We start from the raw sequence: 26,122 nt of genomic DNA, 5'->3' as shown, positions 1-26,122 counted from the left end.
TAGAATAGGTCATTAATCTGTTAAATGTTACATTTTCATTCCTGTTCTAGACTTTCAAACTGCAGTATCACTGAAGAAGGTTATAAAGCTCTGGCTTCAGCTCTGAGATCAAACCCTTCACACCTGATAGAGCTGGATCTCACAGGAAATGATCCTGGAGAATCAGGAGTGAAGCAGCTCAGTGATTTACTACAGGATCCAAACTGTCAACTCAAGACACTGAGGTGAGACGTGATGAAATAATATAAATTAAATGATACTCATGTGAATTATTTATATTAATCTGTTCTATTCTGTTATTTCACTGATTCAGTAAGGTACAACATTTGTTGCATCAAAAATCTTCTAAATGATCAAACATGAAAGATCTGATGCAGCTGCTGTTGTTGTTTTGCTGATAAATGTTACTTAATGCACTGTACATTAAGTAGGGGTGTGCACGGATAGTCGAACATTCGAATATTCGTTCTGCTCTAATTATTCGATAAATAAAAATGATATTTGAATTTCTAAAAAAAAAAAAAAAGTTCAATAAAACCTAATTTGGTCACTTTCTGTGATTCTCCACGGCATATTTGAAGATGTATGCAAGCAAAAAAAATTAATGAATGAATAAGGGGCCGTTCACACATCGCGCCTAAAAACCCTAAAATGGCGTGCCGCTTTCTCCTTCTCCAAAGCGCTCGGGCAGAAGCTCTCCTGAGGCGTCTGCCATTGCTAAGCAACAATGACGCGCTCTCTCCATGAAAACGCGGAAATTTCAGCAAAGGATAAATGGATTTGCAGCACAAAAAAATCGCTTTCAATACCTCTGCTACTAAATTTATTTCAAAATGGCAATCCAAAAACAGCTATGATCAGCTGTTCCTTCATCTTGGCTGAGCTTTCAACGTTGTTACGTGAAAGGATGCTCTCTAGTTCTTGTCACTTGACCTGTGGTGCGCTTGCGGCACACACACACACACACACACATACATATACACGTCTGAACCTGCAGTTCCTCTCATAATGAGCAGAATTACTGTTGCATCAACACAGACATCAGATAAATAAAACTATCCAGAGATGGTCTGAACCCAGATCATGTTCCTGTTAGTGGATCATTAATCCAGTGTTTGGTGAATTCTGCTACATAATAATAGGAAGAGCCGGCATCAAAAGATCAACTAAATATATCACTATGAATGCTTAACTGTCACAAGCTAGTTATCTCTTTGTTAACTTTCCTCATCTCCTGCTTAAAAGCCAGAAATATCATCAGAGTTCCCATTCGAAAGCCTCAGTCGATGCTGCGCTGCTCAGCGCATTGGGAAACGTCTTATTCGTGACCAACTGTGAATAATGTAACACGTCGATAAAATTGACCCGGTGGTAATATAGCCTCAGGTGATGACGTCTTCGGGGCACGCGCCCGCAACACTGGGCTATAAATAGATACGCCACAGGTGCATCAAAAGGTCTTTTGTCTTCAGATCATTCTATGCATGTGTGCGTCAGGAAGATTCTTCTCGTCGGCTACAGATCTTCATAGAATTAGTCAACGAAATGGTAAGGGTTGTGTTCCTCCATGCTCTCGTCCTATGTATGAGCTGGATACACATGTTTACTGTTTTGTTTGTTTGGGGGAAGAGCACGCGGTTCTGGCTTTAGAGACGGGCGAGTGCGAGCATTGTGTACTGCTATCAGTGAAGATGCTTCGTGCTCATCTGAACTATTTTCAGACTGCACCCACCTTTTCATCAGAGGGCTCCCGTGCGGATTTGCACCGCACACCGGCCCACCTCTGAGCATTCCTCTCGCAAGACGAAATCGGTCGAGGAACTGCTCGAGGTGGTTACTCGCGCGGTGGACATGTTACAGCTTGACTGACCACGCGAACAAGAGACCCCCAAATGTAGTAAGCTGGAGGATAGGTTTCTGTCGGGTGGTAGGAGAGAGAGACCACAACATCAGTCTCTCCTCTTTTTCGAGGACCTCCATGATGAGCTATCGAAGTCATGGAGCAAACCGTATACTTCCCGCGTCTTTGTGCCCTCGACAATTACTTTTTCAACTATCGTGGATGCGAAGTCGCGGGGGTATTCGGAGATGCCGCGGGTTGAAGAGACACTTGCGAGCTATCTCTCACCCGAGTCTGTATCCTCAGTTACGAAACCTACTCTCCCCACTAAGCCTTGTAAAATAACATCATCGCTAGTGGATAAAGCTTACCAAGCTGCAGGTCAGGCTGGTGCTGCACTGCACACGATGGCAGTGTCAATGACATACGAAGCGTTCGCTGAGCTTCGTCTGGCCACAGATTTGTCCCTCCGTGCAACCAAGCAGACAGCCTATGCCATTGGCCGATTGATGTCAGCTTTAGTCAGCACGGAGAGGCATCTGTGGCTTAATTTGACAGGCATTAAGGAGAGGGAACATTTGTTTCTTTTAGACTCTCCTATTTCTCCATCGGGCCTGTTTGACGATTTGGTTAATACGGTTGTCAACAGGTTTAGGGAGGTGAAGAAACATGAAGCGTTTGTTCAGTTCCTTCCTCGCCGCACTCAAAGGGAGGGGCCGTCAGCCACCCAGCCTCACCCCGATCCTTCAAAGGCCAGGGAGGTTAAGAAGCAGAGCGTGGCGAACCGTGCTCCCCCTCGTAGGGATTGGGAAAAGGTTCGCCGTGCTCAGCAACCTCCCAGACCAGACATCAGGACTGTCCTTGATAAGAAGAGGAAGTCCTGACACCCTGGCGCCCTTGCTGGTGGGGGTAGTCCCTCACGTGATGGTGTGTGCTCGAGAGCTTTTCACCACGCCCCGTTACCCTTACAAAACTCCTTCATCCCCGCCACTTTGTGTGATTTCCAGCGAGGTATTAGATAAAACCAGGAGATCGTTCTGCCAACCCTGTCGGTGTTTCAAGGTGCAGCAATCTCCGGCGAGCGATTCTCTCAGTTACTGCCTGGAAACTAGCGGTGCTAAGAGGCTTGCTACTTTTACGGAGGCCTCTAGAGCAGCTAGCACAGTTGTTCACTGCTGGTCCGCTACTTCAGGGCACTGAGCTAGTGGCTCTGGGTACACGAGGAAGTGGTTGCTGAGCTTCGTCGAGACATGAATTTGTCTCATGGGAAGGGGCCATTGGCACCGTATTACACTGTGCCCGTCTCTCCTCAGTGCTCTCAGGAGACTGTTCTGCCAACCCTGCTGGTGTTTTAGAGCGCAGCGATCTCCAGCGAGTTCTTCTCTCAGTTACTGCCCGGAAAATAGCGGTGCTAAGAGGCTCGCTACCTCTACGGAGGTCTCTAGAGCAGCCAGTTTGGTCTTCCCCTGCCGGTCTGCCGATTCAGCACACAAGGGAGTGTTCGCTCGCGTCATTCAGCAGATTACAGCAGATACTTCCTGGTTCCCAAAAAGGGTTGGGGGAGTGGGCACAATCTTGGGTCTTCGAGCAAGATGCCTCCCTGATGGGCTGGGAAGCAGTCTTGGATGGCCACCCAGCTCAAGGGGAATGGGGGGGTCATCAGCTCGATTGGCACATCAATTGCCTCGAGCTGTTGGCCGTATTCCTGGCTCTGAAATAGTTCCTCTATCATTTGAGGGGCTGTCACGGCCTAGTACGGGTGGACAACACCAGGTTATATTCCAGGGCGCTTGAACAGACACTACCGATGGGGGAATGGAAACTCCATCCAGAGGTAGTGAGACAGATTTTGAAAAAATTTTACGTAGCAGAGGTGGACCTCTTCACCTCCCATCAAACAGCGCAATGTCCCCTCTACTTCTCTCTGAGTCACCCAGCCCCCCCCTGGGTCTGGACGCGATGGCACACACATGGCCAAAAATGCACCTGTATGCGTTTCCTCCAGTGTCACTGCTCCTGGGAGTCCTAGCCTAGATTGGTCCTCTTCGCACACATTCATAAGATTTTATAGTTTGGATGTCCATGCTACTCCGGGCTCTCATGTCCTTGAGTCAACATCACAAGCTAATGTCTGAGGCCTTCTTGTGGTTTGATAGCACACCTGCACAACCTTAGGGGTCCAGACATTTTTCAAGCACGGCGGCGTGGGTATTCTCGTTCCCAATGCGCTGAGCAGCGCAGCATCGACTGAAGCTTTCGATAGGGAACGTTCCCAGTTACTTAACTGTAACTTTGTTCCCTGAGAAAGCGGAATGAGATGCTGCTCTGCATTGCCGTACTGAATATGTCCCAAGACTGCTCTTCAGACAAAAATTCCTGTTGATGCACCTGTGGCGTATCTATTTATAGCCCCGTGTTGCAGGCGCGTGCCCCGATGACGTCATCAACCGAGGCTATATTACCACCGGGTCAATTCTATTGACATGTTACACACATTTTTCACAGCTGGTCACGAATAAGATGTTTCCCAATGTGCTGAGCAGTGCAGCATCTCGTTCCGCTTTTTCAGGGAACATGATTACAGTCAAGTAACCGGGAAAGTTTCTTTTAAATAATTTACTTTTTTTTATATTTAAATGTTCAGCTGTTTAAACTTGAACTAGAGCTTTTAGTTACAATGTTTGATTCTCTTTAAATGTTTTGTGATGCAATGCACATTGAATTAATTCCAGCTTCATCTTCTTCAGGTTTTTGGGTCCTGCTGCAGATGAAGGCTGTCAGTATGTGACTGGAATTGTGGGTAAAAACCCGTTACTCCTGAGAGAGCTGAATCTGAGTGAACATGAACTAGGAGACACACAAGTGAATCAGATCGCTGCTCTACTTCAGGATAAACACTGTACACTCAACACACTGATGTGAGTTATTTTTTATTGTTACAAGTACACTTAAATTCTTGCTGCTGGGTGATTTTCGTGTATATTGTATAAAAGATTGCTGACTGAATAAAAACATAAGTGACTTTTGTAATTTGGTTGTCACCATCATCATCATCATCACCACCAGTATTGGTCATCTGTCAGCTAAAACATACTGGTAAATATTCAGGTTAAAACTGTAGTGTTTTCGCTTTATGCAGTCTGAAGAACAACTGTATCACAGAAGGAGGTTGTCAGGTTCTGGCTGCAGCTCTAAATTCAAACCCTTCAAATCTGACAGAGCTGGATCTGAGTGAGAATAAACTAGGAAACCCAGGAATGAAGATCATCTCCACTCTGTTTGAAAATGTACAGTGTAGACTGGAAAAGCTGAAGTAAGTATTTTAAAAAGTGTATCACATTAATTACCCAGACTCAAGTGACCCAACACAGTTTCATAAATGTGAAAATATTTCACACGTCTCATCAGGACTTCACAATTAATCCAAATAAACTTGAAATTGTGATATGGGTTAGTTCAGTTATCAAACACAAAAGGCTGCAGTTTAATTTATATATAGTCTACAGAGTGAAGTGTATTTACATGTGAGCAGATCAAGAGTATGTATCAATAAATCTTGTTCTTCAACCATTACACTCCAACATTTAGCATCAGAACACTGAAGAAGAAGCACCATGTCTTTAAAATAAACTGTTTTCATTATTCTAGTGAACTTTTGCCTGTGCACTAGTGATTAGATTCACTGTTGAAGCTTGAACATCAGAATAGAGTACAGATGACACATCCGGTGTGTAACGTCTGTGAGATGTCTGAGTCGAGGCGCTTGCCACTGGAGCTGCTGGAGACAAGACCTTGATTTAACTTTTTTTAAAGGATAACAGTGAGTTCAGTACACCGATGATTTTGAAGAAAAAACTGATCACTTTATCAATTGACAGCCTCTCCATTAATCTTTAACATGTTTACCACTAAACATTCATTTTGAGCTGAGCTATATTTGGAAATAAAAACTAAAATGCTTTTTTATAAGTTATTGAGAATTGTTTTATTTTCATTTTGTTTATTTGTCATAAAACTGAAAGCATTCAATAATTCAGAATCATATCAACACCACTAACTTGGAGAATGCAGTAAAAACCCCTCTTCTGGCGTCCGCCCTAGACCCTCGGCACAAACATCTCCGGTTTCTCGATAAAAACATGAGAGAAGTAAGAAAAAAAACTTTTTTTAACTTTATCAGAGCATTTTCCTTGATGTGAGTGGTGCGGATGCAGCCGCCGCCGTCAACGATGAAGAGGATGCAATGCCCACTCGTCGGAAAAGGCTGAGCCAGTTCTTCAGCAAAGATTACGCAATGCTCTATTTTAATTTCTCAGTTCATGACCCCTTTCAGTAACTGTAAACTGGTGGTCTGGTGAGCTGATGTGTAAAATATAAAAGGTCTCTAGGCCTTTTGGGTTCAGTTTTACATTAAATTACACAGTAAACTGACAAGGAGCACAATTCATTTTATGGATAAATATTTTAAAGGTAATTTCTAGAATAGGTCATTAATCTGTTAAATGTTACATTTTCATTCCTGTTCTAGACTTTCAAACTGCAGTATCACTGAAGAAGGTTATAAAGCTCTGGCTTCAGCTCTGAGATCAAACCCTTCACACCTGATAGAGCTGGATCTCACAGGAAATGATCCTGGAGAATCAGGAGTGAAGCAGCTCAGTGATTTACTACAGGATCCAAACTGTCAACTCAAGACACTGAGGTGAGACGTGATGAAATAATATAAATTAAATGATACTCATGTGAATTATTTATATTAATCTGTTCTATTCTGTTATTTCACTGATTCAGTAAGGTACAACATTTGTTGCATCAAAAATCTTCTAAATGATCAAACATGAAAGATCTGATGCAGCTGCTGTTGTTGTTTTGCTGATAAATGTTACTTAATGCACTGTACATTAAGTAGGGGTGTGCACGGATAGTCGAACATTCGAATATTCGTTCTGCTCTAATTATTCGATAAATAAAAATGATATTTGAATTTCAAAAAAAAAAAAAAAAGTTCAATAAAACCTAATTTGGTCACTTTCTGTGATTCTCCACGGCATATTTGAAGATGTATGCAAGCAAAAAAAATTAATGAATGAATAAGGGGCCGTTCACACATCGCGCCTAAAAACCCTAAAATGGCGTGCCGCTTTCTCCTTCTCCAAAGCGCTCGGGCAGAAGCTCTCCTGAGGCGTCTGCCATTGCTAAGCAACAATGACGCGCTCTCTCCATGAAAACGCGGAAATTTCAGCAAAGGATAAATGGATTTGCAGCACAAAAAAATCGCTTTCAATACCTCTGCTACTAAATTTATTTCAAAATGGCAATCCAAAAACAGCTATGATCAGCTGTTCCTTCATCTTGGCTGAGCTTTCAACGTTGTTACGTGAAAGGATGCTCTCTAGTTCTTGTCACTTGACCTGTGGTGCGCTTGCGGCACACACACACATACACACACACATACATATACACGTCTGAACCTGCAGTTCCTCTCATAATGAGCAGAATTACTGTTGCATCAACACAGACATCAGATAAATAAAACTATCCAGAGATGGTCTGAACCCAGATCATGTTCCTGTTAGTGGATCATTAATCCAGTGTTTGGTGAATTCTGCTACATAATAATAGGAAGAGCCGGCATCAAAAGATCAACTAAATATATCACTATGAATGCTTAACTGTCACAAGCTAGTTATCTCTTTGTTAACTTTCCTCATCTCCTGCTTAAAAGCCAGAAATATCATCAGAGTTCCCATTCGAAAGCCTCAGTCGATGCTGCGCTGCTCAGCGCATTGGGAAACGTCTTATTCGTGACCAACTGTGAATAATGTAACACGTCGATAAAATTGACCCGGTGGTAATATAGCCTCAGGTGATGACGTCTTCGGGGCACGCGCCCGCAACACTGGGCTATAAATAGATACGCCACAGGTGCATCAAAAGGTCTTTTGTCTTCAGATCATTCTATGCATGTGTGCGTCAGGAAGATTCTTCTCGTCGGCTACAGATCTTCATAGAATTAGTCAACGAAATGGTAAGGGTTGTGTTCCTCCATGCTCTCGTCCTATGTATGAGCTGGATACACATGTTTACTGTTTTGTTTGTTTGGGGGAAGAGCACGCGGTTCTGGCTTTAGAGACGGGCGAGTGCGAGCATTGTGTACTGCTATCAGTGAAGATGCTTCGTGCTCATCTGAACTATTTTCAGACTGCACCCACCTTTTCATCAGAGGGCTCCCGTGCGGATTTGCACCGCACACCGGCCCACCTCTGAGCATTCCTCTCGCAAGACGAAATCGGTCGAGGAACTGCTCGAGGTGGTTACTCGCGCGGTGGACATGTTACAGCTTGACTGACCACGCGAACAAGAGACCCCCAAATGTAGTAAGCTGGAGGATAGGTTTCTGTCGGGTGGTAGGAGAGAGAGACCACAACATCAGTCTCTCCTCTTTTTCGAGGACCTCCATGATGAGCTATCGAAGTCATGGAGCAAACCGTATACTTCCCGCGTCTTTGTGCCCTCGACAATTACTTTTTCAACTATCGTGGATGCGAAGTCGCGGGGGTATTCGGAGATGCCGCGGGTTGAAGAGACACTTGCGAGCTATCTCTCACCCGAGTCTGTATCCTCAGTTACGAAACCTACTCTCCCCACTAAGCCTTGTAAAATAACATCATCGCTAGTGGATAAAGCTTACCAAGCTGCAGGTCAGGCTGGTGCTGCACTGCACACGATGGCAGTGTCAATGACATACGAAGCGTTCGCTGAGCTTCGTCTGGCCACAGATTTGTCCCTCCGTGCAACCAAGCAGACAGCCTATGCCATTGGCCGATTGATGTCAGCTTTAGTCAGCACGGAGAGGCATCTGTGGCTTAATTTGACAGGCATTAAGGAGAGGGAACATTTGTTTCTTTTAGACTCTCCTATTTCTCCATCGGGCCTGTTTGACGATTTGGTTAATACGGTTGTCAACAGGTTTAGGGAGGTGAAGAAACATGAAGCGTTTGTTCAGTTCCTTCCTCGCCGCACTCAAAGGGAGGGGCCGTCAGCCACCCAGCCTCACCCCGATCCTTCAAAGGCCAGGGAGGTTAAGAAGCAGAGCGTGGCGAACCGTGCTCCCCCTCGTAGGGATTGGGAAAAGGTTCGCCGTGCTCAGCAACCTCCCAGACCAGACATCAGGACTGTCCTTGATAAGAAGAGGAAGTCCTGACACCCTGGCGCCCTTGCTGGTGGGGGTAGTCCCTCACGTGATGGTGTGTGCTCGAGAGCTTTTCACCACGCCCCGTTACCCTTACAAAACTCCTTCATCCCCGCCACTTTGTGTGATTTCCAGCGAGGTATTAGATAAAACCAGGAGATCGTTCTGCCAACCCTGTCGGTGTTTCAAGGTGCAGCAATCTCCGGCGAGCGATTCTCTCAGTTACTGCCTGGAAACTAGCGGTGCTAAGAGGCTTGCTACTTTTACGGAGGCCTCTAGAGCAGCTAGCACAGTTGTTCACTGCTGGTCTGCTACTTCAGGGCACTGAGCTAGTGGCTCTGGGCACACGAGGAAGTGGTTGCTGAGCTTCGTCGAGACATGAATTTGTCTCATGGGAAGGGGCCATTGGCACCGTATTACACTGTGCCCGTCTCTCCTCAGTGCTCTCAGGAGACTGTTCTGCCAACCCTGCTGGTGTTTTAGAGCGCAGCGATCTCCAGCGAGTTCTTCTCTCAGTTACTGCCCGGAAAATAGCGGTGCTAAGAGGCTCGCTACCTCTACGGAGGTCTCTAGAGCAGCCAGTTTGGTCTTCCCCTGCCGGTCTGCCGATTCAGCACACAAGGGAGTGTTCGCTCGCGTCATTCAGCAGATTACAGCAGATACTTCCTGGTTCCCAAAAAGGGTTGGGGGAGTGGGCACAATCTTGGGTCTTCGAGCAAGATGCCTCCCTGATGGGCTGGGAAGCAGTCTTGGATGGCCACCCAGCTCAAGGGGAATGGGGGGGTCATCAGCTCGATTGGCACATCAATTGCCTCGAGCTGTTGGCCGTATTCCTGGCTCTGAAATAGTTCCTCTATCATTTGAGGGGCTGTCACGGCCTAGTACGGGTGGACAACACCAGGTTATATTCCAGGGCGCTTGAACAGACACTACCGATGGGGGAATGGAAACTCCATCCAGAGGTAGTGAGACAGATTTGGAAAAAATTTTACGTAGCAGAGGTGGACCTCTTCACCTCCCATCAAACAGCGCAATGTCCCCTCTACTTCTCTCTGAGTCACCCAGCCCCCCCCTGGGTCTGGACGCGATGGCACACACATGGCCAAAAATGCACCTGTATGCGTTTCCTCCAGTGTCACTGCTCCTGGGAGTCCTAGCCTAGATTGGTCCTCTTCGCACACATTCATAAGATTTTATAGTTTGGATGTCCATGCTACTCCGGGCTCTCATGTCCTTGAGTCAACATCACAAGCTAATGTCTGAGGCCTTCTTGTGGTTTGATAGCACACCTGCACAACCTTAGGGGTCCAGACATTTTTCAAGCACGGCGGCGTGGGTATTCTCGTTCCCAATGCGCTGAGCAGCGCAGCATCGACTGAAGCTTTCGATAGGGAACGTTCCCAGTTACTTAACTGTAACCTTGTTCCCTGAGAAAGCGGAATGAGATGCTGCTCTGCATTGCCGTACTGAATATGTCCCAAGACTGCTCTTCAGACAAAAATTCCTGTTGATGCACCTGTGGCGTATCTATTTATAGCCCCGTGTTGCAGGCGCGTGCCCCGATGACGTCATCAACCGAGGCTATATTACCACCGGGTCAATTCTATTGACATGTTACACACATTTTTCACAGCTGGTCACGAATAAGATGTTTCCCAATGTGCTGAGCAGTGCAGCATCTCGTTCCGCTTTTTCAGGGAACATGATTACAGTCAAGTAACCGGGAAAGTTTCTTTTAAATAATTTACTTTTTTTTATATTTAAATGTTCAGCTGTTTAAACTTGAACTAGAGCTTTTAGTTACAATGTTTGATTCTCTTTAAATGTTTTGTGATGCAATGCACATTGAATTAATTCCAGCTTCATCTTCTTCAGGTTTTTGGGTCCTGCTGCAGATGAAGGCTGTCAGTATGTGACTGGAATTGTGGGTAAAAACCCGTTACTCCTGAGAGAGCTGAATCTGAGTGAACATGAACTAGGAGACACACAAGTGAATCAGATCGCTGCTCTACTTCAGGATAAACACTGTACACTCAACACACTGATGTGAGTTATTTTTTATTGTTACAAGGACACTTAAATTCTTGCTGCTGGGTGATTTTCGTGTATATTGTATAAAAGATTGCTGACTGAATAAAAACATAAGTGACTTTTGTAATTTGGTTGTCACCATCATCATCATCATCATCACCACCAGTATTGGTCATCTGTCAGCTAAAACATACTGGTAAATATTCAGGTTAAAACTGTAGTGTTTTCGCTTTATGCAGTCTGAAGAACAACTGTATCACAGAAGGAGGTTGTCAGGTTCTGGCTGCAGCTCTAAATTCAAACCCTTCAAATCTGACAGAGCTGGATCTGAGTGAGAATAAACTAGGAAACCCAGGAATGAAGATCATCTCCACTCTGTTTGAAAATGTACAGTGTAGACTGGAAAAGCTGAAGTAAGTATTTTAAAAAGTGTATCACATTAATTACCCAGACTCAAGTGACCCAACACAGTTTCATAAATGTGAAAATATTTCACACGTCTCATCAGGACTTCACAATTAATCCAAATAAACTTGAAATTGTGATATGGGTTAGTTCAGTTATCAAACACAAAAGGCTGCAGTTTAATTTATATATAGTCTACAGAGTGAAGTGTATTTACATGTGAGCAGATCAAGAGTATGTATCAATAAATCTTGTTCTTCAACCATTACACTCCAACATTTAGCATCAGAACACTGAAGAAGAAGCACCATGTCTTTAAAATAAACTGTTTTCATTATTCTAGTGAACTTTTGCCTGTGCACTAGTGATTAGATTCACTGTTGAAGCTTGAACATCAGAATAGAGTACAGATGACACATCCGGTGTGTAACGTCTGTGAGATGTCTGAGTCGAGGCGCTTGCCACTGGAGCTGCTGGAGACAAGACCTTGATTTAACTTTTTTTAAAGGATAACAGTGAGTTCAGTACACCGATGATTTTGAAGAAAAAACTGATCACTTTATCAATTGACAGCCTCTCCATTAATCTTTAACATGTTTACCACTAAACATTCATTTTGAGCTGAGCTATATTTGGAAATAAAAACTAAAATGCTTTTTTATAAGTTATTGAGAATTGTTTTATTTTCATTTTGTTTATTTGTCATAAAACTGAAAGCATTCAATAATTCAGAATCATATTTAATATGAAATATACACTGCTTAAAAAAATTAAAGGAACACTTGTTAATCAGAGTATAGCATCAAGTAAATTAAACTTCTGGGATATTGATCTGGTCAGTTACGTAGCAGAGGGGGTTGTTAATTCAGTTCAGCTGCTTTTGTGTTAATAAAATTAACAACAGGTGCACTAGATGGGCAACCATTAGAAAACCCCCAAAACAGGAATGGTTTTACAGACATTTTTTTCCTACTTATATTTTCTGATTGTTTTTCACTAGTTTTGCATTTGGCTAGGGTCAGTGTCACTACTGGAAGCATGAGGCGATACTTGAACCCTACAAAGTTTGCACAGGCAGTCCAATTTCATCCAGGATGACGCATCAATATGTGCCATTGCCAGAAGGTTTGCTGTGTCTCCCAGCACAGTCTCAAGAGCATGTAGGAGATTCCAGGAGACAGGCAGTTACTCTGGACAGCTGGACAGGGTAGTCGAGGTCCTTAACCCATTGTGTGCAAGGAGGAACAGGATGAGCACTACAAGAGCCCTACAAAATGACCTCCAGCAGGCCACTGGTGTGAATGCCTCTGAGAAAACAATCAGAAACAGACTTCATGAGGGTGTCCTGAGGGCCTGACGTCCTCTAGTGGGCTCTGTGCTCACTGCCTGGCACCGTGTAGCTTGATTGGCATTTGCCATTGAACACCAGAATTGGCAGGTCTGCCTCTGGCACTCTGTGCTTTTCACAGATGAGAGCAGGTTCACCCTGAGCACATGTGACAGATGTAAAAGGGTCTGGAAAAGTGGTAGAGAATGTTATGCTGCCTGTAACATTGTTCAGCATGACCGGTTTGGTGGTGGGTCAGTGATGGTCTGGGAAGGCGTATACATGGAGGAACACAGAGACCTCTACAGGCTAGACAATGGCACACTTACTGCCATTAGGTATCGGGATGGAATCCTTGGACCTGTTGTCAGACCCTATGCTGTTGCATTGGGTCCTTGTTCCTCCTGGTGAACGACAATGCCCGGCCTCATGTGGAGAGAGTATGCAGTCAGTTCCAGGAGGATGAAGGATTTGATACCATTGAATGTCTTTTTACAATACAAATCATTACAAAGCAACTTTACAGAAAATTACATTTCTACAATATTTAGTAGTAGCTTATAAGTGGTGACTGACTGTCAGTTTGTGCGCATATGACAGGATTTTCCTGAAAAATTAATACAAGACGTAGTCAGCCAGTCCAAGAACATTATTAACAGCAATTATTATATGATGCAGTCAAACTTGTAGCAATGTTTGTTAGTTCTGTTTGTTGATTCAGGGTTAGCATCATCTGGGGTCCTCTGAAGGGTCAGCATCATCTCTTCTTAGGTGTTCTGGATCCAGACTGGAGCTTGTGTAAATCTTAGTTACCGCGGGATGTAAATCCTAGCAGAAACAGAGAAACAAATAGAGACATCATTAGCATAGCTGCCGTTCCAAAAAAGCCAAATTAATTAGTTTAACCCAAGCTAAAGAATAAGAATGCACATTTGATTAGATATTACTGCAGTCACAATTTAAGAGACGCATTATTCAAATGCTTGGCGAAAGAGATGCGTTTTAAATCTAGATTTAAATAGAGAGAGTGTCTGAACCCCGAACATTATCAGGAAGGCTAATCCAGAGTTTGAGAGCCAAATGTGAAAAAGATATACCTCCTTTAGTGGACTTTGCTATCCTAGGATCCACCAAAAAAGGTTTGTGACCTTAGGGATCATGATGGATTGTAACGTGGTATAAGGCTAGTTAGGTATGCAGGAGCTAAACCATTTAGGGCCTTATAGGTAAGTAATGATAATTTGTAACTGATACGGAACATAATAGGTAGCCAGTGCAGAGACTGTAAAATTGGGCTAATATGATCATATTTTCTTGACCTCGTAAGGACTCTAGCTGCTGCATTTTGGACTACCTGTAGCTTGTTTATTGAAGAAGCAGGACAACCACCTAGAAGTGCATTACAATAGTCCAGTCTAGAGGTCATGAATGCATGAACTAGCTTTTCTGCATCAGAAACGGGTAACATGTTTTGTAGCTTGGCAATGTTTCTAAGATTGAAGAATGCAGTTTTTGTAACATGGGAAATATGGTTTTCAAAAGACAAGTTGCTGTCTAATTTAACACCCAGATTTTTGACTGTAGAGGAGGTAACTGTACATCCGTCTAGTTGCAGATTGTAATCTACAAGATTCTGTGTACTGTTTTTGGTCCAATAATTAATATCTCTGTCTTATCCAAATTTAGTAGGAGATTAAATTTGTTGGTCATCCAATCTTTTACATTTTTAACACACTCTGGTAGCTTAGATAATTTAGAAGTTTCATCTGGTCTCGTTGAGATATATAGCTGAGTATAACAGGATAACAGTGGAAACTAATCCCGTATTTTCTAATAATATTACCAAGGGGCAACATGTATGTTGAAAATAGAAGGGGACCTAGGATAGATCCTAGTGGCACTCCATATTTTACTGGTGATAAATGAGATGACTCTCCATTTAAATAAACAAAATGGTAGCGATCGGACAGGTAGGATCTATACCATTTTAGAGCCTGCCCTTGAATACCTGTATAGTTTTCTAATCTATCTATGAGTATGTCATGATCTATGGTGTCGAACACAGCACGGGCAGCTGTGGCCTAATGGTTAGAGACTTGAACTGGTTATCTGAAGGTCGCAGGTTCGAGTCTCGGTGCTGGCAGGAGTTGTAGGTGGGAAGGAGTGAATGAACAGCGCTCTCTTCCACCCTCAATACAGCACTCTCGTCCAGCCTCAATACCCATGGCTGAAGTGCCCTTGAGCAAGGCACTGAACCCCCAGTTGCTTCCCGGGTGCTGGATATATAGCTGTCCTCTGCTCCGGGTGTGTGTTCACGGTGTGATCACTTCTCACTGCTGTGTGCACTTGGATGGGTTAAATTCCGAGTATGGGTTACCATACTTGACAAATGGCAAATGTAATGACTTTCACTAAGATCAAGTAAAACTAGCAATGAGAGGCAGCCTTGATCTGATGCAAGAAGCAAGTCATTTGTAATTTTAACAAGTGTAGTTTCTGTGCTATGGTGGTGCCTGAAACCTGACTGAAATTCTTCATACAGATAATTTTTTTTGCAGGAAGGAGCTCAACAGAGCAGACACAACTTTTTCTAAAATTTTAGAAATAAATGGAAGATTTGAAATAGGCCTATAATTTGCCAGTTCACTAGGATCTAGTTTTGGTTTCTTAGTAAGAGGCTTAATAACTGCCAGCTTGAATGGTTTTGGGACGTGACCTAAAGATAACGATGAGCATGTTGGTTTAGATACAGTGATAAGTTTATTTAGCTCTTCCTGTCCTATAGTTGTAAATCACTGCAGTTTATCTTTGGGTGCAATGGATGAAACTGAAGTATTAGACACTATAGAATCTACGTTCGCTATTGTATTTCTTATGTTATCTATTTTATCAGTGAAGAAATTCATAAAGTCATTACTATAAAACGTTGATGGAATATTTGAATCAGGTGGCGTCTGGTAATTTAATTCAGCCACTGTGCTAAATAAAAACCTTGGATTGTTTTGGTTATTTTCTATGAGTTTGTTTATATGCTCCACCCTAGAAGTTTTTAGAGCCCGTCTATAGCTGGACATGCTGTTTTTCCACGCAATTCTAAAAACTTCCAAGTTTAATGTACTAGAGAAAATAGTGCCCATGTTTCCAGTCATTTTGTCTAGTTCATGTGTATTTTTAAGTACAAAGAGCAGTTGCGATAGATCAGGCAGGTTATTTGCGAATCTGTCTTTAGTGGCTGGAACAATAGTTCTGCCCAGACGGTAACGCTGAGACATATAGTTAATATCAGTGATGCGCAACATGCACGATTCAGGTTGATAATTTTAATTTCCATTAAACAATGTGGCATCTTTTTATTCCTTACAAATTACCCAGTCTATATCAGTATAGATATCCTGCATGATATTTTTCCCCATTGAGATCTGATTAGTTTTCAAAGTGTTCCTTTTCAATTTTTTTTGAGCAGTGTATTTTCATCTAAGATGTGTTTTTGGTAATGTTAATTTATTTCTGTTCTGGCTAGAAGAAGTTCTGAATGACTATTAAATAAATAAATGTCTGGTGAGCGAGTTATTTTGAGCTTATAACATGAATTTGGAAGTTGAACTTAATTTTATATTAAAGTAATTTCCAATATTTTTTGGCAGATGATGTTAACAGATTTCACCAGAAACCTGTTGTGAACTAAACAAAAACTTAAAGATCACAATGTATTTTTGGGCTTAACATTTGAAAGTAAAGAAATTAAGACAATAATTACAATAATAAATATATCATTTAATCCTTTAAAATTGAAATCCTTATTCAAGCTGCTTGTTCAATGTAACATTGTAAGTAAAGTTTAGGTTTAAGGACTGTAAAATACAAAATATTATAATTATCTAATTAAAAAATAATAATCTACAGTGTGATTATCATGCAAATCTCATATTGGTGGATAAAAGTAGTAGTTTAAGCTGCTATTTGCATAACTGTATCAATAGATTAATTAGTTGTGTTCTCTCTTCTACAGGTTAAACTGCATCAGTATTACATATGAAGGTTGTGCTGCTCTGGCATCAGTGTTTAATTCAAACCTCAGAGAGCTGGATCTGAGCTGGAATCAAATAGGAGACTCTGGAGTGACAGAAATCTCCAGTCTGCTGAGAAATTCACAGACACTACAGATACTCAGGTCTGAATTTGGTTAATCTAAATAATGAATCAATGTAAAGCTCCAGCTGTTCTGTAAACTGGTGCTGTGTCACAAAGAATGGGTCTGTCATGTTTTCTAATAGACTTTCAGACTGCAGCATCACTGAAGAAGGTTATAAAGCTCTGTCTTCAGCTCTGAGATCAAATCCTTCACACCTGATAGAGCTGGATCTCACAGGAAATGATCCTGGAGAATCAGGAGTGAAGCTGCTCAGTGATTTACTACAGGATCCAAACTGTCAACTCAACACACTGAGGTGAGACCTGATGAAATAATGAAAAATAAATGATACACATTTGAAATATTTGTATTATATAAAAAGTGTATTATATTATATTGTTTTAAAGTGTATTATTGTATATTACATTATTTCACTAATTCAGCAAGGTACACAATTTGTTGTTGAAAATGATCAAACATGAAAGATCAGATGCTGCAGCTGCTGTTGTTTTGATGATAAATGTCAGCACAGTTTAGTTGTGTTAAAAGTTACAGACATTTTGGGTCACTAGATGTGCTTGTGTTCATTAGTTTGGTGCTTCAATAGTTAACATTTATGCTTGTGTTATTGTGGACATTTATCATGAAAATATTCAGTGTGACTTATTATCCTGATTGTTTAAATGTTACTGAATGCACTGTACATTAATGTCCATCAAGCTCAGGTTCACAACACTGTAGATCTACTACAGCAGATCTATTACAGACCACAAACATGTGATGTGTGTCAGGAGAGGATCAGTGATAACACACACACACACACACACACACACACACCTGTCTGAACCTGCAGTTCCTCTCATAATGAGCTGAATTACATCAACAGAGACATTAGTTTAATAAAACTATCCAGAGATGGTCTGAACCCAGATCATGTTCCTGTTAGTGGATCAGCAATCCAGTGTTTGGTGAATTCTGCTACATAATAATAGGAAGAGCCGGCATCAAAAGATCAACTAAATACATCACTATGAATGCTTAGCTGTCACAAGCTAGTTATCTCTTGGCTAACTTTCCTCATCTCCTTCTTTAAAAGACAGAACGATCTTCAGGTTTTTGAGAATCGTAAGCTTTTCCCCCTGAGTTTCTTTTAAATTTACTTTTGACTTTTGTCTTTCTTAAAATATATATATAACTGTTTAAACTTGAAATAGAGCTTTTGGTTACAAACAGTGTTTGGTGATCTTTAAATGTTTTGTGATGTAATGCACATTGAATTGATTCCAGCTTCATTCCAGGTGGGAAGTCGTGGCCTAATGGTTAGAGAGTTGGACTCGCAATCAAAGGGTTGTGAGCTCTAGTCTCGAGCCAGCAGGAATTGTGGGTGGGGGGAGTGCATGTACAGTTCTCTCTCCACCTTCAATACCACGACTTAGGTGCCCTTGAGCAAGGCATCGAAGCATAAATGGCTGCCCACTGCTCCGGGTGTGTGTTCACAGTGTGTGTGTGGGTTCACTGCTCTGTGTGTGTGCACTTTGGATGGGTTAAATGCAGAGCACGAATTCTGAGTATGGGTCACCATACTTGGCTGAATGTCACGTCACTTTCATTTCACTTTCATGTTCTCTTCTGCAGGTTTTTGGGTCCTGCTGCAGATGAAGGCTGTCAGTATGTGACTGGAATTGTGGGTAAAAACCCGTTACTCCTGAGAGAGCTGAATCTGAAGGGATATGAACTAGGAGACACAGAAGTGAATCAGATCTCTGCTCTACTGCAGGATAAACACTGTACACTCAACACACTGAAGTGAGTATCTTACATCATTTCACGTTACATGACTAGTAATGTTACAGTCGTCTATTTTAATTCTCATTTGAGTCTGACCTCACGTTATAAAGCTTGGAAGAGCCAGGACATTTTTAATATAACTCTGATTATATTTGTCTGAAAGAAGAAATTCATATACATCTAGGATATCTTGAGGGTGAGTAAATCATGGGGTTATTTTCATTTTTGGGTGAACTATCCCTTTAAGTGCACAGGGGTTGGAGAAAATAATATGAACACATTAGAAACAGACAGTATTTTATCGTGTTTAATACAGCTTCCAACCTTCTTAGAAAAGATTCAAACAAATTTTGAATAGATTTCAGTTAAATTTTGTCTCTAACTTCTGCTGTGACTGCTGAATGTGATCATGTTTACTGATTACAAACTGAGTGGTGACTGTCAGTTTGTGCGAGTATGACAGGATTTGTAGAAAAATTAATACAAGACGTGTCAGCCAGACGATGAACATTATTAACAGCAGTTATTATATGATGCAGTCACATTTGTAGCAATATTTGTTAGTTCTGTTTGTTGATTCAGGGTCAGGGCCGGCGCGTGCCTATAGGCGAACTAGGCAGCTCAGCCAGGGCGGCGAGAGAGAGAGAGAGAGAATTATTCATTTATTTGTTTGTTTCACATTAGGTTACAATTATCGGACTTATATCAACAGATTTTTTTTTGTATATGTGTATATATATATATATATATATATATATATATATATATATGTGTATATATATATATATATATATATATATATATATATATATATATATATATACAGTATTGTTCAAAATAATAGCAGTACAATGTGACTAACCAGAATAATCAAGGTTTTTAGTATATTTTTTATTGCTACGTGGCAAACAAGTTACCAGTAGGTTCAGTAGATTCTCAGAAAACAAATGAGACCCAGCATTCATGATATGCACGCTCTTAAGGCTGTGCAATTGGGCAATTAGTTGAATTAGTTGAAAGGGGTGTGTTCAAAAAAATAGCAGTGTGGCATTCAATCACTGAGGTCATCAATTTTGTGAAGAAACAGGTGTGAATCAGGTGGCCCCTATTTAAGGATGAAGCCAACACTTGTTGAACATGCATTTGAAAGCTGAGGAAAATGGGTCGTTCAAGACATTGTTCAGAAGAACAGCGTACTTTGATTAAAAAGTTGATTAGAGAGGGGAAAACCTATAAAGAGGTGCAAAAAATGATAGGCTGTTCAGCTAAAATGATCTCCAATGCCTTAAAATGGAGAGCAAAACCAGAGACGTGGAAGAAAACGGAAGACAACCATCAAAATGGATAGAGGAATAACCAGAATGGCAAAGGCTCAGCCAATGATCACCTCCAGGATGATCAAAGACAGTCTGGAGTTACCTGTAAGTACTGTGACAGTTAGAAGACGTCTGTGTGAAGCTAATCTATTTTCAAGAATCCCCCGCAAAGTCCCTCTGTTAAAAAAAAAGGCATGTGCAGAAGAGGTTACAATTTGCCAAAGAACACATCAACTGGCCTAAAGAGAAATGGAGGAACATTTTGTGGACTGATGAGAGTAAAATTGTTCTTTTTGGGTCCAAGGGCCACAGGCAGTTTGTGAGACGACCCCCAAACTCTGAATTCAAGCCACAGTACACAGTGAAGACAGTGAAGCATGGAGGTGCAAGCATCATGATATGGGCATGTTTCTCCTACTATGGTGTTGGGCCTATTTATCGCATACCAGGGATCATGGATCAGTTTGCATATGTTAAAATACTTGAAGAGGTCATGTTGCCCTATGCTGAAGAGGACATGCCCTTGAAATGGTTGTTTCAACAAGACAATGACCCAAAACGCACTAGTAAACGGGCAAAGTCTTGGTTCCAAACCAACAAAATTAATGTTATGGAGTGGCCAGCCCAATCTCCAGACCTTAATCCAATTGAGAACTTGTGGGGTGATATCAAAAATGCTGTTTCTGAAGCAAAACCAAGAAATGTGAATGAATTGTGGAATGTTGTTAAAGAATCATGGAGTGGAATAACAGCTGAGAGGTGCCACAAGTTGGTTGACTCCATGCCACCCAGATGTCAAGCAGTTTTAAAAAACTGTGGTCATACAACTAAATATTAGTTTAGTGATTCACAGGATTGCTAAATCCCAGAAAAAAAAAATGTTTGTACAAAATAGTTTTGAGTTTGTACAGTCAAAGGTAGACACTGCTATTTTTTTGAACACACCCCTTTCAACTAATTGCCCAATTGCACAGCCTTAAGAGCGTGCATATCATGAATGCTGGGTCTTGTTTGTTTTCTGACAATCTACTGAACCTACTGGTAACTTGTTTGCCACGTAGCAATAAAAAATATACTAAAAACCTTGATTATTCTGGTTAGTCACATTGTACTGCTATTATTTTGAACAATACTGTATATATATATATATATATTATAGGGGTGTAACGATACGCGTATTCGTATTGAACCGTTCGGTACGAGGCTTTCGGTTTTGCAATCCGTCCCCTCAGTTTATAAACCATCCTCATGAATTAATAAACTGTTCACTCGGTTTAACAAATCGTACCCACGGATTAACAAACCGTGCCCACGAATTCCCAATGCGTGCGCTCAGATTGTGTAAACCGTACCCTCGGTTTTTGAATCCGTACCCACGAATTCATAATCCGTGCGCACGCTTTCGCAATCCGTTCCCTCGGATTTGAAAACTGACACGCATTTTACACTTAACAGTGAAACATGCATCTAACTCCGGCAGGTGGGGTGAGGTGGGTGGAGCTTAGTATAATAAAATCACAAAAATAAGTCTTCATGTTAAGAAAGAATTGTACACAAGCATTTCCAAAACTGTCAAAGGTTATTTAAAAATAAAGCAATTCACAAATTATTTTATGACAAACATTTTTACTGTCTTGTACTCATTTATTTAGCCTACAAATTAAAATTATAAAAAATAACTTTATTTTTATTTGTATCATTATTATATATTATTAAACAGGTTATGCATAAGAATCTTTTATCCAAAATAACTTACAAAAGAGGAAAAAATTACTCCAGAGTCAGTCACAATGCCAGGTTTATTGCACAATAATAATCAAGTGCTATTATAGATTATCAGCAATTGAACAAGATTTTAATGCGCATCTTTCTTATTAAATCTTTGTATTCCACCTCGTACTACACTTGATAGAGAATCACTTAAGGCACTTTGCTGTAAACCTATTCCACATAATAATATTCAATAAAACTGTATGTTAACACGTAGGAGTTTGCTGCATGAATCCGTGAGTACGGTTTACAAATCCGAGGGAACGGATTGCGAAAGCGTGCGCACGGATTATGAATTCGTGAGTACGGATTCAAAAACCGAGGGTACGGTTTACAAAATCTGAGTGCACGGATTGGAAATTCGTGGGCACGATTTGTTAAATCGAGTGAACAGTTTATGAATTCGTGAGTACGGTTTATAAACTGAGGGGACGGATTGCAAAACCGTCGCCACGGATTGATTTTTTTTCTCCTACAGGTGACGTCCTGGGCTCCGTATACGGACATCACCGCAGCGAATGGTGCATTTACGTTATAGCCGCGGATATGAGACCTTACTCTGTAGTGGAAAACGCAGGTTTTAAGAACATGCTTAATGTAATTGAGCCCCATTACAATATTCCTTCACGAGCCCATTTCAGCCAGACCGTAATTCCTGCTTTGTTCCAAAAAACATAAGCCCAAATAGAGAACCAACTGAGTAAAAACACACTCAATATAAAGAGTTATAGAGTTCAATATAAAAAGAGTTACATCTTTGTATTTGTTCATAACTACTACAACAATATTACATTTAATTTGTAAAAAAAATTTATAAGGAGCTATTTTTGTTTTATACAGTATGCTGCTAAGAAAACACCATAGAAGATGGGTAAAGAATAGCTCCATCATTGTTCAATGTAAAAAAAAACAAACAAAAAAAAACACATACTTTGTTAGTTTTAATAAATAAAACATTTAAATAAAAATCAAGGAAATTTATCTGCCAATTTTTTCTTTTTGCTGTATCTAAAACGTACCGAACTGTACCGAACCGAACCGTGACATCAGTGTATCGAACCGAACCGAACCGTGAATTTTGTGAACCGTTACACCCCTAATATATATATATATATATACATACTTTTCGAATAAAAATTCCCGCCCGGCAGCGCCCTATTAGTAGGTCTATATGCATGCAAAATACTTTAATGTATATTAAAAAATGTCAAAACGAATAAAATTATCTGGTCATGAGTACAATTGCCTCTGTGGAAGAGTGCTTTTCGCTGCTTAGACAATGGGCGCGTATTTGGATTTTTATATGACATCGCATCTCTCAAAGAAAAGGAGAATACAATAGTTCTTCAGGATTGCTTAGGACAGGAAAAGGCCCTGACTCATGGAGACTCGCGGGATGTTGATGGGCATGAATTGTTTGAAGAGCTGACTGCTTTGGGCAGACGCCTGGTTGCTGGATCTAAACCACTGGATGCGCTTAAATTCATCTGTGAAAAAGGGATGGAATCAATTTTTCCAAATGTTTTTGTAGCATTGAGAGTGCTTCTCACTCTCCCCGTCACTGTGAGCTCTGGAGAAGGCAGTTTCTCAAAGCTTAAACTGATAAAAATTATCTTGGAAGTACAAGTTAAACTCGAGGGAGCAATCGAAGCGTTTGCCGCTGCGAAAGCCCGACGTGCACGCTTCTGAAATGTGTGTAAATGTGTTTATCAGTCAAGAAAAAATCGAAACCTCCAGTTTTGTGAGCTAAAAAGTTGTGTGCATATGTTTAGTTTTATTCTGTACACAATCTATTAGCCTATAAAACAGAAATTATATGCAGCTGTTGCATTGTGTACCTTTTTCACCTTTTTGCAGAATGGAAAAAAAAAACTCTGAAAACATGCTTGCATGTTTTTATTTTAGTGTAATTTCATAGATTAAAAAAAAAAAAAGTTTACATGCATCTTAAGGATCCCTAATTGTGAATGTGAGGTGGGGGCGGCATGATCGTGCTCTGCCTAGAGCGGCATTTGAGCTTGCGCCGGCCCTGTTCAGGGTTAGCATCATCTGAGGTCCTCTGAGGGTCAGCATCATCTCTTCTCAGGTTATCTGGATCCAGACTGGAGCTTGTGTAAATCCTAGTTACAGAGAAACACAGAGACATCATTAGCATAGCTACTGATCCAACAAAGTAAAATGAATTAGTTTAACCCAAGCTAAAGAATAAGAATGCGCATTTTATCAGATGCAACTACACTCACAATTAAAGATACATTATTCGTATGCTTGGCGAAAGAGATGCGTTTTTAATCTAGATTTAAACAGAGAGAGTGTGTCTGAACCCTGAACATTATCAGGAAGGCTATTCCAGAGTTTGGGAGCCAAATGTACTGAAGCCTTTTAATGCTTGCTTTGATCGTATAAACACAGAAGCACATGACACATGACACAACATCCTGCCTCTCTCTTTTTTAACTAGTGAGGTGTGCTTCTACCTGAGCAGGTGAATGCACATAAAGTGTCTGACCCTGATGGTCTTCCTGACTAGGGTTGGGTATCGATTAGGTTTTATTCGATACTGGTGCCATTTCGATACTTTTAAAATGGTACTGGTGCCTGAACCGATACTTATAAAAATAAATAAAATCAAAAAAGCATAAAAATGATAACATTAAAGAACATTAAGAAAGATTTAAAATAAATCCATAACATTCACACACTCCTTGGATGCTCTCATTTCCCAAGTTTCCCTTACTCTGAAGCTAATAAATGTATTTCATGATATGGGTCATTGTTTAATACAAAACCACACATAATGTTTCTACTGTATCTCTGTCAATCACTCTGATATTTAGTTAAGATGAGTGCTGTCTGTCACTGTCTTTAATCAGTCCTGTGAATTACTGTATGCTCATTCTTTATAAAGTAGCAACAATGTCGTTTGTAAAGTACAGTACTGTGCAAAAGTCTTAGGCACATTAGTATTTTCACCCCAAAAAAGGGGTTTAAGCCAGTTATTTATATCTTTTGTTGTAGTGTGTCAGTAGGAAATATCAGTTTACATTTCCAAACATTAATATTGCCATTAATTTGAATAATAATCTAGTGAGATTGTTGAATGCACAAGCAGTCTGACAACAGACTGCCTAAGACTTTTGCACAGTAGTGTATGTATAAAGTACATACAATTAGAATAAGTATATTTACATAAGTGTAATTAATGTGTTCATTCATACATGTTAAGGGCTAGATTGTCGCTGGAGGAAACAGCTGTGGTGTGATGAGCGGTGAACAGCGAAACCTTTACAGTAGATGAGAAACCGACTGCTCCCTCTTGACCTTTTGTGAACTGTATTTATGACAAAGAACTGCACAGATACTGATATTCTAACAATCTATCGATAAACACATACCTTGTGTCCTCTGTCTCTGTATGAGTCTGCTCGCTGTCTGCGGTTTGAAGAGCGTGCTGAAAGACGGAGAGGAGACCAGTCTGACGCCGGTTTCATATAACATTTAAGGGGACTGACTCTGAGGCGATGGCGAATTTGTGTACAGTTTATGAAGCCCCGCTAAAAAAGCCTAGTGACGCCCGTGCTTCGTGTGTACATTTTGGAGAACAAAGACCAATATTTCAATCGATTGCTCAGGCATTTAAGAGGCACCGACATGGGGCACCGAAATCTGTGGTGGATACCGGTGCCATAGGTACCGGTGTCATATTGGTACCGGGTTTCAGGACCCAACCCTATTCTGACCTGCCTCTCTCTTTTTTAACCTGTGAGATGTGCTTCTACCTGAGCAGGTGAATGCACATAGTGTCTGACCCTGATGGTCTTCCTGACCAGTGCTCAGGATCTGCACAGAACAGCTGACTGATGTCTTCACACACATTTTCAAGCTCAACTTGGCCCCCACCTACTTCAATTTATATATTTATATTTTATTTCATAAATAAAGTTCCATTTGCACTTCTGGATAGATGCTGACTGAATCTCATTAGCTGTGCTTTCACTGTTGGGCTAAAAGTGTGCATGCTACTGAAAGTCAGGGTCAGTCTCGTTTCCACTGTCACTTCTGGGGCTTGACACTTGTCGTCGTTTTTTTTTTACTTAAAAAAAAAAAAAAAAAACTTTGTGTAGGGGAGTGCAGTAGGTTTATGTCATTATTTCTGAGGTGAATGAATGATCAATTTAGAGCTGCAACTAACGATTATTTTTTCTGTCGACTAATCTAACGATTATTTTTCAGATTAGTCGACTACTCTAACGATTATTTTTATTACAATAAATAATTAATCTAATGTTCTTTTTTTTAATTAGCTAATGAATTCTTTGGA

At 41.0% G+C, this 26,122-nt stretch overlaps 1 protein-coding gene and 1 long non-coding RNA gene across 25 annotated transcripts in view; one reads left to right on the top strand and one right to left on the bottom strand.

Moving 5' to 3' along the window:
• LOC127987687 (NACHT, LRR and PYD domains-containing protein 12) overlaps window positions 1-26,122 on the top strand; it is an 84,426-nt gene that overhangs the window by 41,285 nt on the left and 17,019 nt on the right. For 9 of the 24 annotated variants that reach the window (XM_052590027.1, XM_052590026.1, XM_052590037.1 and 6 more), the window contains 9 exons: window positions 51-224; window positions 4,588-4,758; window positions 4,980-5,153; window positions 6,369-6,542; window positions 10,908-11,078; window positions 11,303-11,476; window positions 16,805-16,966; window positions 17,070-17,243; window positions 18,563-18,733. In XM_052590027.1, coding sequence (XP_052445987.1) covers window positions 51-224; window positions 4,588-4,758; window positions 4,980-5,153; window positions 6,369-6,542; window positions 10,908-11,078; window positions 11,303-11,476; window positions 16,805-16,966; window positions 17,070-17,243; window positions 18,563-18,733 — 1,545 coding nt within the window. The remainder of the gene's footprint in view (window positions 1-50; window positions 225-4,587; window positions 4,759-4,979; window positions 5,154-6,368; window positions 6,543-10,907; window positions 11,079-11,302; window positions 11,477-16,804; window positions 16,967-17,069; window positions 17,244-18,562; window positions 18,734-26,122) is intronic. The other 15 variants (XM_052590049.1, XM_052590047.1, XM_052590042.1 and 12 more) reach the window with 11 other exon arrangements.
• Window positions 21,283-26,122, bottom strand: part of LOC127987692 (uncharacterized) — a 37,015-nt gene continuing 32,175 nt past the window's right edge. Inside the window, exon 3 of the long non-coding RNA XR_008161326.1 lies at window positions 21,283-23,921. This is a non-coding gene — a long non-coding RNA (uncharacterized LOC127987692). The remainder of the gene's footprint in view (window positions 23,922-26,122) is intronic.

This window comes from Carassius gibelio, chromosome B22 (assembly GCF_023724105.1).
Source record: "Carassius gibelio isolate Cgi1373 ecotype wild population from Czech Republic chromosome B22, carGib1.2-hapl.c, whole genome shotgun sequence".
Classification (NCBI taxonomy): domain Eukaryota; kingdom Metazoa; phylum Chordata; class Actinopteri; order Cypriniformes; family Cyprinidae; genus Carassius; species Carassius gibelio.
Note: the sequence above shows the minus strand (reverse complement) of the source record. Positions and strands in the feature narration are given on the sequence as shown.